Source organism: Nicrophorus vespilloides, unplaced genomic scaffold (genome assembly GCF_001412225.1).
Source record: "Nicrophorus vespilloides isolate i.1.1-1 unplaced genomic scaffold, Nicve_v1.0, whole genome shotgun sequence".
Lineage (NCBI taxonomy): Eukaryota > Metazoa > Arthropoda > Insecta > Coleoptera > Silphidae > Nicrophorus > Nicrophorus vespilloides.
Window position 1 is genome coordinate 1 of NW_017099414.1, and position 12,093 is coordinate 12,093.

Below are 12,093 nucleotides of genomic sequence, written 5' to 3' on the forward strand. Positions count from 1 at the left end.
TACCGTTTTCTTGTAATTTGCTTCCAAAGTTGAAAAAACTTTTTTTAAGTATCGAAAAATGACACTCCTTACGTTTTATCGAATATCTCAAAAACTATAGCCACCAAAACTAATATAGGATATGCGTTGGAAAGCTGAAATGTCAGACTTTAATACGATAATAATAGATTTATTGTAGCACTTACCGTTTTCTTGTAATTTGCTTCCAAAGTTGAAAAAACTTTTTTTAAACATCGAAAAATGACACTCCTTACGTAATAGCAAATATCTCGAAAACTATAGCCATCAAAACTAATATAGGATATGCGTTGGAAAGCTGAAATGTCAGGCTTTAATATGATTATAATAGATTTATTGTATCACTTACCGTTTTCTTGTAATTTGCTTCCAAAGTTGCAAAAACTTTTTTAAGCATCGAAAAATGACACTTCTTACGTTTTAGCAAATATCTTGAAAACTATAACCACCAAGACTAATGTAGAATATGCGTTGGAAAGCTGAAATGTCAGGCTTTAATATGATTATAATACATTTATTGTATCACTTACCGTTTTCTTGTAATTTGCTTCCAAAGTTGCAAAAACTTTTTTAAGCATCGAAAAATGACACTTCTTACGTTTTAGCAAATATCTTGAAAACTATAGCCACCAAGACTAATGTAGGATATGCGTTGGAAAGCTGAAATGTCAGGCTTTAATATGATTATAATAGATTTATTGTATCAGTTACCGTTTTCCTGTAATTTGCTTCCAAAGTTGAAAAAACTTTTTTTAAGCATCGAAAAAGTACACTCTTTACGTTTTAGCGAATATCTAGAAAACTATAGCAACCAATGCAAATATAGAAGATGCGTTGGAAAGCTGAAATGTCAGGCTTTAATGCGATAATAATAGATTTATTGTAGCACTTACCGTTTTCCTGTAATTTGCTTCCAAAGTTGAAAAAACTTTTTTTAAACATCGAAAAATGACACTCCTTACGTTTTAGCTAATATCTCGAAAACTATAGCCACCAAGACTAATATAGAATATGCGTTGGAAAACTGAAATGTCAGGCTTTAATATGATTATAATAGATTTATTGTATCACTTACCGTTTTCTTGTAATTTGCTTCCAAAGTTGAAAAAACTTTTTTTAAACATCGACCTTACACCTTACGTTTTAGCGAATATCTAGAAAACTATAGACTTATATTATATAGCTTCAATTAGCAACTTAAAATCTATTTACAGTTTACTATAAAATTTTGACATGCAAGTCTGGTTGCCTACGTTAACATTTTCGAAAAATATCAAAATAAACAATTGATTAATGTTGAAATTTAGCAGTTCGTTGAAATGATATTCGATAAACGGATAAAGCAAAGAGTCAGCTGTGTCTATTTAATGTAAAGTAAATCCTCTACAAATCGGAATTAATCTAATTTGAATTTTTTGTTTCTGTGGAAAGACGCGCACACTTCGCTGTCAAACGGACGACTGACGCACCTGACGCTGACATTCCTAATCGCTCGACCAATCAGAGCGCGCCCCGCGAATTATCAAATATTTGAAATTCAAATATAAAAAGTATTTTAAATAATAATAATTAACGCGTACCAACGTAATTTCATTAAATTCCCCTATTACGTAACATAATTTAAAACTTTTTTGTTACAGATAAATTAGATGAAGTCACGTCGACGAGTTTACCGACTTTAGGTGTTGAGGAAGGAACGGAAATTGGTATTCTAGTCATAATAATAGCGGCCGCCCTCGTTACAATTACGCTGCTCTTCCTCATCGCAATCTTCATCGATTGCAGACAACAGTGAGTTTTGTTTGATCTCGTGTTGTATTTGTTGTACAATTGGTAACATTTGTTTCTGTTGCAGAAAGACGATAAATGTTGAAGCGACGAGCGACAGCGGGAGGATATTCAGAATGAAACTGCCAAAGATCAGCAGGAAACTGCGCGAAGATGAGAAACAGTTCTCGAATCGAATGCAAATACCGGATGGGACGGATCCAGCAAACATCGTTTGAAACTTATTCCAAACCAATTCAATCGAATCCAATCTATTCCCATTTTTTACTTTTACTTTATTTATTTCCTATTCAATTTTATTCAAAGTATTATTAATTTTATACATATACATACATATATATATATATTATCGCCGTTGCCAAAGTAACCACAATCTTGTTTAGTTTTATTGTATTTTAAAGATGTACTCGAAATGTTGATCGTGTTTTGTTTTTATTGTATTGTATATTATTATTAATATACAGAAAGTAAGATGAAGAAGAAGTTGAAGAAGAAGTTGTGATCTCCTATTAAAAACTATATAACTATATATTTTTATTCATATAAAAAAAAATAATGATAATATACATGGTCTATACAAACTAAGGTTTTTAGTAGCAATAATTTTGGTTCTATCTCGTATATATATACATACTTCAAATTGAAACGTGTTAAAAAGTTGGGAAAGGGGATTTAGGGGATGGGGGGGAGACGAGAAATTCGAATAATAAATTAAGTTAAAAACGTAAAAAAGAAAGGCGGCGGCGACGACGACGTATACTTTTTGTTTGGTTAAAGTGGGTTGTCGTCCGCTCCAATCGTCTCCTCGATCCAATCGATGTTGGATGAGATCTTATCGTACATCCTCGGTCTGCCCACCGCTCCCTTGCTATTCGTGCACGCTATCCTCCAATTGGTGATGCCGACCAATGACCAGCGCACTCCGTCCGGCAACATGCAGAGCATTGAAGTCCCCGCGAATTCCTCCTCCTAACGAAAACAAAACAAACATTTCAATCGATCGTCGTCAAGCCTTTACATTTGAAACACTCACGTTGCAATCCTCCTGGCCGTACGCCGTCTCCGTGCACAAACTGTTCACCGTCGAGATGCTCACGTTTTCGCACCTCTCCATCTGATTCACCTTGATCTGCACTCGCTGCAGCTGATCCCTGTTCCTCGCCCATCCCAATGTATTGCAGAAGAGCACACCCTCCGTCGTCTGCTTCATCTTCTTCTCCGGAAGACAGATCGGCCGCACGAAATCCGTCATCATGAGCGGATCCTCCAACTTCACCATGGCTATCGTCGATCCCTCCACCGGCGACTTGACCATACCGACGATCCTCCTCTCCTGTTGCCACGGCGACGAACTGGACAGACGCACGGTGCCGGCGCGCACCAGCCATTCGGCTTTCGGTTGCCCCTGGAAACACGAGACGGACGTTATCACCCATGATGGGTTGATCAGCGTTCCGTCGCAGATGTGGACGTCCTCCTTGAAGAGTGCAACGTGCCAAGGCCAATCTCCGTGGACGGACATCTTAGAGAGGACCGGATCGCTCGAGCTAGAGTGCGTGATCTGCGTACCGCATTCTGAAGAGAAAAAAAAACCCATAAAACATAAAAATATTATCAAAACAAGAATCGTTCATCATTACCTAAATCGCCGCACTCGACTTTAAGCACGTCCTTAGATTTGCATTGAGTTCGAACGAACGAAATCTCATTAGCCAAAGGATCTTTCATGCTCACGTACGCCTCCGTCTCCTCCACGTCCTTTACGATCGACACCGATTTCAGTTTCCTAAAATGATAATAATTGCTTTTAATTAACATTTGAAGTGGAACGCAACAGTCGGTTATTGAAGCGCACTCTGTAATCATCATTTCTCGAGTATACTAAATTGCTTCAAACGTTATTGAAAGCACAATAATTAAGTGTTAATATTTGCACTTGAATCTGATTCAATAGATATCGAAACTAATAATAGCGCTTTTACAAACGAAAGGTTGGATGATGGGTGCGGCGACGACGGCTATTGCTGCCGCATACCTTAACTTTCTTCAGCTATATTGTTGTGTAAACTTAAATCTTATCAGATAGCATCGCACAAGACTTACTCGTATGAAAGGGTTTTGCAAAGGGACGATGCGACCGTGTGCAGGATCTCGGTGGATTTATTGGCTGGCAGCGTTCTGTTCAGGTTCTCCGTGCAGAGCTTTCCCATCTCGCCCTTCTCGTTGAAGACCACAAATCCAGAGGCGTGATAGCGCGCGAGGTGCGGCGTCACGACCTTCGCTTTTGCCAGCTGCCCGACACTAGGCGATAAACTCACTGGAAATGTCACAGATTTTTGTTAGTAACATAAAGACGGATGGATTGATGTGCAAGGTGTCTTACGGCAAGCTCGTTCGTCGCTTCCATCTGGACAATCCCTCCTGCCGTCGCATCTCTTCGACTCTTTGATGCAGGCCCTACCGATGCCGCAGTGGATTTGATCCGGTGGACAGTACGCACACGTCCTTTCATCCGAGGTGTCCTGGCAATCGACAACGCCGTCGCAGATTCGAGGCGATAGTGCTTTTGTTTGCATCTCCTGTACGCAATCTAAAAATTATAATAAGTTAGAATAATTTCGCCAAGAAATATATTACGAGGAATTAATACCTGGTTTAGGTATGCAGCTCGAATCGCTTCCAAACTCCGGGAATCTGTTGCAATCCAAACCCTCCTTCAGCCTGGGCGTCAACCTACTGCCGCATCCTGTCATAAAGTCCCTGCAGTAGCTCCTGCAGGGTAGGAGCATCTCGTCCTCGCGTTTGCCCTTTCTGCAAGCGGGTTGAAGCACGTGACACACAAAGTCGTACGCCAACCTGAAGCATTCCGCGTCAACTAAATCCCTGAAGCTGATCACGTCCTCCTTCAGATCCTTGAAGCTCTCGTGTCCCAAAATATTCGGGTACGTCGTCGTGTTGTAGGTCAACTTGTTGCAATAGTTCAGCTGCAGCGGACTGCATTTTCTCGGAGGCGGCGGCGCCTGAGTCACCGCTTCAGGCACGAAGGACTTTGTGGACGGAGCGACGGTCGTCGATCGCATCTGATGATTCTCTATTACCTCCAAACTCTTGGGGTCGATGGTGATGTTGCGGAAGTAAGCAGACTCGAGGCCAATCTCTTTGGAAATCATTTGGTGAAGATCCTCTGCGTCCACAGACGCGTACATCGGATCTATGTGCACGCTAAAGTGCACAATCAAATCTTTACCTTCCGTTCTAAAGAAAACAAACAAATTACTAAACGATTCAATTTAAAATCAAAAATCTCGTTACCCGTCTAGAGCCAAAATATCGGTGCCGGCGAAACCGTGTCTCAGGTCGCTCCTCCTAAATAATAGATTCAGTCTTTCTTTGTAGTCTCTCGACCTTACTCTAAAATGATCCGTGGACGGATCAGCCAGATCCGCCGTGAAAACGTCCCCATCGACGACTTTGAAGGCGGCCCGGAATATCTGCTCTTCCGGTGGCTGCGACAAGTAATAGGTATCTGCAAGAATAAAACAAAACGATCGAAATTTACAATCTTCATCGCTCCGTTTCGCACAATTAAAACGTTCCTTCATTGGAAACAAGTACTGCAGAATCGTTTACAATCGGATGCACACGAGATGCAAACTTAATTGCAGCAATCGGAATCGAACATTATTATACGATTGAAACGTAATAGGTATAGTTTTAGATCGGTTCATCCGTGCTCCGTTTTTTCTTTTTGTATTCATTACGAGAAAGGAGTGTCAAGGTCCCGCCGTCCGTTTAATATGCGTTTGTCATTTCGAGAAAACATTAACCTACATCGATGTTATAACTGTTAGAGCGAGCAGGTGACACGGATCGTCCGAGCTACATTACAATTGCAATCCATCGTGTAAACATCGTGGACGTGGGAGGAATGAACAAAAAAAAAATATATATAAAAAATGCATTCCTTGTGTATTATTCGATCAAATACGTGGTGCATTTTGTCTTCGCTCAAGACGTGCTTTAATAAACGAGCAATTCGGATTTAAATTGTTAAACAATTTAGTTTCAAGTAAATAAAAACGAAAAACACGAGATGAAACTAAGCAAGTGAAAGTGGCTCAACTCTATTTGCACTCATTATTTTCATTATAATCAATCAAGTTGGCCAAATCGATCAAATTCACTTACAATCAAAAACAAATGAGAGTCAATTGGACGCCGATCATTTAGAGATTCGATTGAAAAAAGAATGAGGGAAGTTGGGACTCACATCCAAAGTAGACGGCAGCGGCGGCGGCCAGCAGGAGCAGCAGGAAGCTGGCGATTATGCAGCAGCCGCACTTGCATTGCGGGCTGAGTTTCCTGCGAGTGAACCGGATGTCCGAGTCCGAAGAGAGGATGGAGCTGGCCGATCGTCTGTACTGTCGCGTTCCGGTGCTCACCGTGCTAATGGACATCTGAAATCAATCAAACGAACAAAATTTAAAAATTAATTCAACGTAGAAGACACAACAAAAAAATAATATAACAATCAAAACGAACCAATTCAAATGTTTCCAATTGCCAACTTAAAATTCCCATCATTTATACCAACTTAAATTATTATTATCATTGATTTGACATGGTAATAAACCATTTTCAAATTGTTTATTGTATGTTGTTCAGTTTATCGATGGAAATGGAAATGGTTCGTCCGGGTCGTTGCACAATCACCGCCGCTCGTTCGAGTTAATTGCATTAGAAATGCAATTTAAACGGGGTCCCCTGCCGGCCATTAAAATGAGCGTCCGGATCGTTCGTTTAGAAAGTTTCGCGTGAAATTCGCAACCGAATCGATTCATTCTACTTACTAGGTAAGAACTGACGCGGAGGAACGAGATGAGAATCGGGGTATAAATCAAAGTGTACCAATTTAGAAAAAAAAACATGTAAAACAATGACGCGCGTCAAAATTTAAAATTAACCGTACCAACTTTTTAACGCTTAATATCACCATTGTCTTTCGACATAATTAAACTTATATAATTTATGAAGCGCTCGCACCACTCGCACGGATTTTCTCCATTCGATTGTTTCAATTGCTTTCGTGCGAAGTTTCAAAGCAATTAGTCTAAAATCGAGATGAGGAAACGACAATGTTCATATAGGAAATCGATTTAATTGGATGGTAATAGTAACATTTGTTTTTCTCAAGTTTCCGGTACAGCTGTTTGATGGATGGAAAATTGATTTATAAAAAACAAAACAAAACAATAACAAAATGCGAGAGTTGCATAAGTCAAGTGAAACGATTTGGAGCAGAGTTTCAAGCTCGGAAATCTCTGCTGACATTTCTCGTTGGGCGCAAAATAGGAACCGGCTCTCCTTGCGCCTTTCCGAACGGGTCACGACTGCATTTCGCACCTCTTTCTCTGCCGATTTCTTCGTGAAATGCATTTAGAGAGAAATCCGAGTGCGCTGCTGTCAAATGTGCCTAATCCGTTGCTAGGTAACTTAAGTAAACTATTGTGGGATGAGCGCGCTTCGCTTGTTATTGCAAATTGCAATTGGTAAATCGACAAAGAAAGGAAGAAAGAAACAGGACAAAACAATTTTCGCACGTGACATTCAAATAGAGTTGACTGTGTACAGAGAAGAGGTGTTCATGGTCACCACGGCACGAGTGATAGTTAATTGTTATAAAAAAATTATTTTTTTTTTGCAAATGCGACAACTTTTTCCATCGTCCATTTGCTAACTGTAATGTTATCCTTCGAACTGATTGGAAAAATCTCACATATCCACACGTAATTAGCATTCAAATAAGAAACAGTTGTGTTTAATTAACGAATTCCAGTTACGCCAACATATCGCACTTTTCTCGCACTACACTTTTACACATATTTTATTCAAATTCTACGCATATCTGCGATTCCATAAACCGTTTCAATCTCATAAACGCGCATTTCTTATTGATAAACAATATTCAAATTTGAACGTAATCGCATAACGTTAATCTGGTTGCAAACCTTTGACATTAAGATGACATTACGTAACACTTTTGTCTTGTAAACCGACAATAACCGTAACGATTATAAAAAAAACTTTCAATAAATATCACAACAAAGATTTATGCAAGAATACTCGCATTTTGCTCGCAACTGTTAATTCATAACATTGAAAATAAACCGTTTAATAAATTATTAAAAGTAATGCAACGAGAATATTCAAATTTGAACTGTCACACGTAATGCTAATCTGGTTGCAAACATTCGATATTAAGTTTTAAATCCGTAACGTAAACTTTAAATCAATATTACAGTTTAAATAAAGAATTTTAATGAGTTTGAGAAACAACGATCAAACTTTCACGTCACATATTAATATAACGTATTGCTATTATATTTATGTTTCGTCCATTTAATACTGTGCGAAACTTTCTATCACAATTCCATCTCCACATTTAATATCCGCACAATCTGCCACTAAAATAAGCGATCTCTAACGTCATTAATACATGAAAAACACTTCTTTTCTACAATTCGAAATTCAATGTTAGATTTTCTTAAACAATTTTAGATACTTTCATCAAAGTTGTTGTTATTATTGTTGTTCATCAAAGTAATGCACACTCATAAACAACAACAACAAAAAATGAATTCGAAAGTAAGTCTCCAAGGCTTCACAAACAACAGTTTGAGACTTAAATAAATCATACACAAACACACACACACACAGAGAGAAACATTCAAAGAAAACCTGATTATCTCTTCTGCATGTCGCACATTTTCTTAACGTCACAACTTACAAAACGAAACGAATTTGCATACAAAACAAACAAAACCAGCGAGAAAAAAAAACTCATTTACCTTGTTAACATTGCATTGGAATACCCGAAATAGCATTGGCTATGAGATTCGAAAACAAAAATAAACAAATTTGTTATAGCAACGTTGTCAGTTCACTTCGAGATTTACCCCATTATAACGTTGACAATTACGGATCGTAAAGGCATGTAAAGAGAAAATTAAAGCAATGCAAATTACTTTAAACGTATACTTAAAGTCAAGGTTGACTAGAGTAAATAGCTAGGATTGTTTTAAAGAGAATAATGGCGAGAAGAAACGTGAATCTTAGATTCTACATTTGAAAGTATTTCAAATTCCGAAAACGTAGCAAAAATCAATTACAATATTTGCTCTAGTTTTTTTGTTTTTTTAATTTTCTGCAACGTAACTGTTTATAATTTGTCCTTCGCGTTTCTTTTTCTCTTCAAATTACCACAAAACACGTTTCTTATAACATTTCTTTTTATGCAATGCAAACATTATTAATTGGCGATTGAAACACATATAAAAGAACGCATCTAGATTTTCGCAACACAAACGCTAGATGGCGTGTTTCCATATACGCAAAAAATAATAATAAATTGCGTAAAAGAAACGCTGGATAAGTGAAGATAAACACGAGAAAAAATAGAAAGAATCGTGATGCAATTTCGATCCTTGTATTACCTTTTAGTTTTTACGTAGCTGCTTCGATTTAATGCAATATTTGAACTAAGATTAAGAAATACTTTAGATAAATATTACATGCAAAACTCCTTTGCACAATTAGCGAATGAAACATCATTTCCTTTTCAATTATCCAAAAAAAAAAATTGCAAATTTTGCAATGAAAAAAAAATGCAGAGGAGGATGCGATTCATGCATCTTGCAAAATCACCTGTCGTAGGTGAAGATTTCAATGCAATTACAAACGGTTTCGGTTGCAATGATCATCATTTCGCTAATTGCACATTTCAGAGCGTCCATGGAAGCGCGAATTAAGGCAAAACGGCGTAGGTGAAGTTTTTTTTCTATTTTGCAACGATTTTTGTCATTCGGTGGGAAGATGATGATGAATTTGAATTCGCAACTGAAGACTACAACAAAATTAATAGTTTTAGCTATAATTAAGATGTGTTGCTTTATAATAAACAGGAAATTATAAATTTGCAATCTGATTTATACGAGAAGAAAGGAAGCGAAAGTCGTTCGTCAATCAGAATAAATATATATATAATTGAAACGTCATTAATTGCGGCCGAGTGTTTAGAAACTGAGGATATAAACTTAGTCCCGGTAATTGCGTACATTTTAACAATCCAAAGAAAATACACACACACAGCAAAAAAGAGAGAATTTCAAGAAAATCAAAGATATTCCTCAAAATCTTAATAACTAATTGACATTTCGGTTGAGATTATCAAGAAATTTAAAAAGTTAGGTTTTCGATGCTGAAAAACGGGAACGAAAAATGTGAAAATCGAAAGCACACACATTCCGAAGTGAAAGATGATAGCAATAACAAAGATCAAGGAATCCCCGAGCGGTCACGATTATCCGAGGGAATGAAGCAACTCTCAACGCAACGAATGCAACAACACCGCATGAAAATATGTTTAAACAGTCAACGAGAAACTTACAGTTTTCTAACGGACTTAATTGAAAAGATAATTCAAAATTATCAACGAAAGAATTTCGCTTCATTTCTCTACTCACAGCTGTACCAACTTATAAGCAATTAATATTTAGAAACTATTAATTATGATTCATTTCTAAATTCACAGCTGTACCAACTTAAATATAATAACAAAGTTTTCTTACTAAACGTAAGAGTTAGTTGCAGTTGGAATTGCGTCAACAACATCAACAACAACAGCAAAAAAGATGATTGAATTTCTTACCCTCGAGTCCCACGAAGATTTCCTGCCATTCTTGTGCTCCATTTGCGATACGGTCATGTTGATGCAACCATGGAAACAAAATCACGATGCGCAATTGTTCGCGGATTTGGTTCGCGGATTGATTACAGAGTGCGCGCAAAAAAAAATAAATTAATCGTCGTTGCTCTCTTCGCAATTGGAAGCTGCTCGCATTGTCGGATCGTCTCTCTGTCTGTCTCTATTGTTCTTGGACGAGAAGATACGGATATTCTCGCATCATTCGCTCGCAGGATTGATGATAGCAATAATTGTGAGTTTTCTCCAGGTGGAAGCAGCAGCAACAATCTCTTTCGCAGCGTGCAATAACTTTCTCCTTGCGTCTCCTTCTTTCTCGCTCGCTCTTCGGCGGTTTCTGGAAGATAAAGAAGGAATTAATGAGAAGATTTTGAATCGTGCACATGTATAAACACACACACGGCAGACACACACGAGAAATAATCGTCGTCTGCTCGTCTGAGTCCGAGCCAAAGTAAGTGGATCATGGTTCTCTTCTTCGGTTTACCGTTACACCCATTGACCGATTTAACTCCATCATCCTGACCTACACAAAAACAAACGATACACGCAGCAGCAGCGACCGAACGTTGTTTCCTTTCCTCGCATCGACAACCGAGAGACTACTAGATCCATTTAAACGCCTGCAAACACACACCGACAAAACAGCAAAAGAACTGTTGCACGACAACAATTCAACTCGACTATGCCATGAAGATAACATTAATTATTTGCTGCAATCCTATCAACAGTTAACCAATCATCACAATAATATGTAAACTAAATAGTTTAAGGCGAACATTTCAAATTTTAAACTAATTAACTTAATATATCCTCATAGCAACAACAAAACAAAATAATTAAATTAAGTTTTTTTTCACTCTCTAATCTTACTATTGCATTGCGCAACTCTATAATTACAATATTGACATTTAACAAACGAATTTGTGCATTATTATTATAATATAAACATGTGTGATTCAGACGTTGAATCACAAATTTCAAGTTCACTTCGATTCTTATTATTATTATCGTTTCTGCGTTATTTTGTAGTTCGTTTACCTCGAGAATTGAATTTCGCAACAGTTTTTCTCGTTCGCTCCGGGTGAAAGCAAAACTGAATTTTCTGTTCGGTAATCGCGTACGCAGATATTTACGAAATTTTCAATCGATTCGCCATTGATTTCGCGACAGATCTGGAAAGTTGCACTTTCTTAACAAACATTTATTATAAACATAATTTCGAACGATCAAAGTTGACCTTAGTTGCAAAAAACAAAAACAAAACAAAAAAAAGTGAATGCGTTAATAAATGAAATGTCATTATAGAATTGCAAAGTTCCATTTGAAATCTCCAATTCGATTCACTTTTACTAACTCTACACGGAAACTCACCTGAAACTGATCGTAACAATCGCGTTCGTTTCAATTCCGTCGATCATTTCACTTGAATAACGTTAGAAAATACTTAATTTTGTTTATAATTAAGCGGAGCGCATTTGAACAGGTACGCTCGTAATTATGACACGGACACCAACTTAATTTGT

General features: G+C 37.6%; 2 protein-coding genes across 2 annotated transcripts in view; one reads left to right on the top strand and one right to left on the bottom strand.

Annotated features, from left to right (window-relative positions):
- Nucleotides 1-1,658: 1,658 nt before the first annotated feature.
- LOC108564477 lies at nucleotides 1,659-2,197 on the top strand (the record flags this gene model as incomplete). The annotated part of the gene is given in 2 exon segments (XM_017923538.1): nucleotides 1,659-1,809; nucleotides 1,874-2,197. Coding segments are annotated over 2 exon segments (302 nt in total), but the record flags the coding sequence as incomplete, so codon positions are not given.
- Nucleotides 2,198-2,320: 123 nt separating this feature from the next.
- LOC108564476 (atrial natriuretic peptide-converting enzyme) overlaps nucleotides 2,321-12,093 on the bottom strand; it is a 12,607-nt gene continuing 2,834 nt past the window's right edge. Inside the window, exons 2-10 of the mRNA XM_017923537.1 lie at nucleotides 10,514-10,904; nucleotides 6,077-6,263; nucleotides 5,119-5,332; nucleotides 4,457-5,061; nucleotides 4,190-4,396; nucleotides 3,910-4,123; nucleotides 3,447-3,592; nucleotides 2,840-3,381; nucleotides 2,321-2,775 (exon numbers count right to left, since the gene is read on the bottom strand). Coding sequence (XP_017779026.1) covers nucleotides 2,578-2,775; nucleotides 2,840-3,381; nucleotides 3,447-3,592; nucleotides 3,910-4,123; nucleotides 4,190-4,396; nucleotides 4,457-5,061; nucleotides 5,119-5,332; nucleotides 6,077-6,263; nucleotides 10,514-10,570 — 2,370 coding nt within the window. The 5' untranslated portion in view covers nucleotides 10,571-10,904 and the 3' untranslated portion in view covers nucleotides 2,321-2,577. The remainder of the gene's footprint in view (nucleotides 2,776-2,839; nucleotides 3,382-3,446; nucleotides 3,593-3,909; nucleotides 4,124-4,189; nucleotides 4,397-4,456; nucleotides 5,062-5,118; nucleotides 5,333-6,076; nucleotides 6,264-10,513; nucleotides 10,905-12,093) is intronic.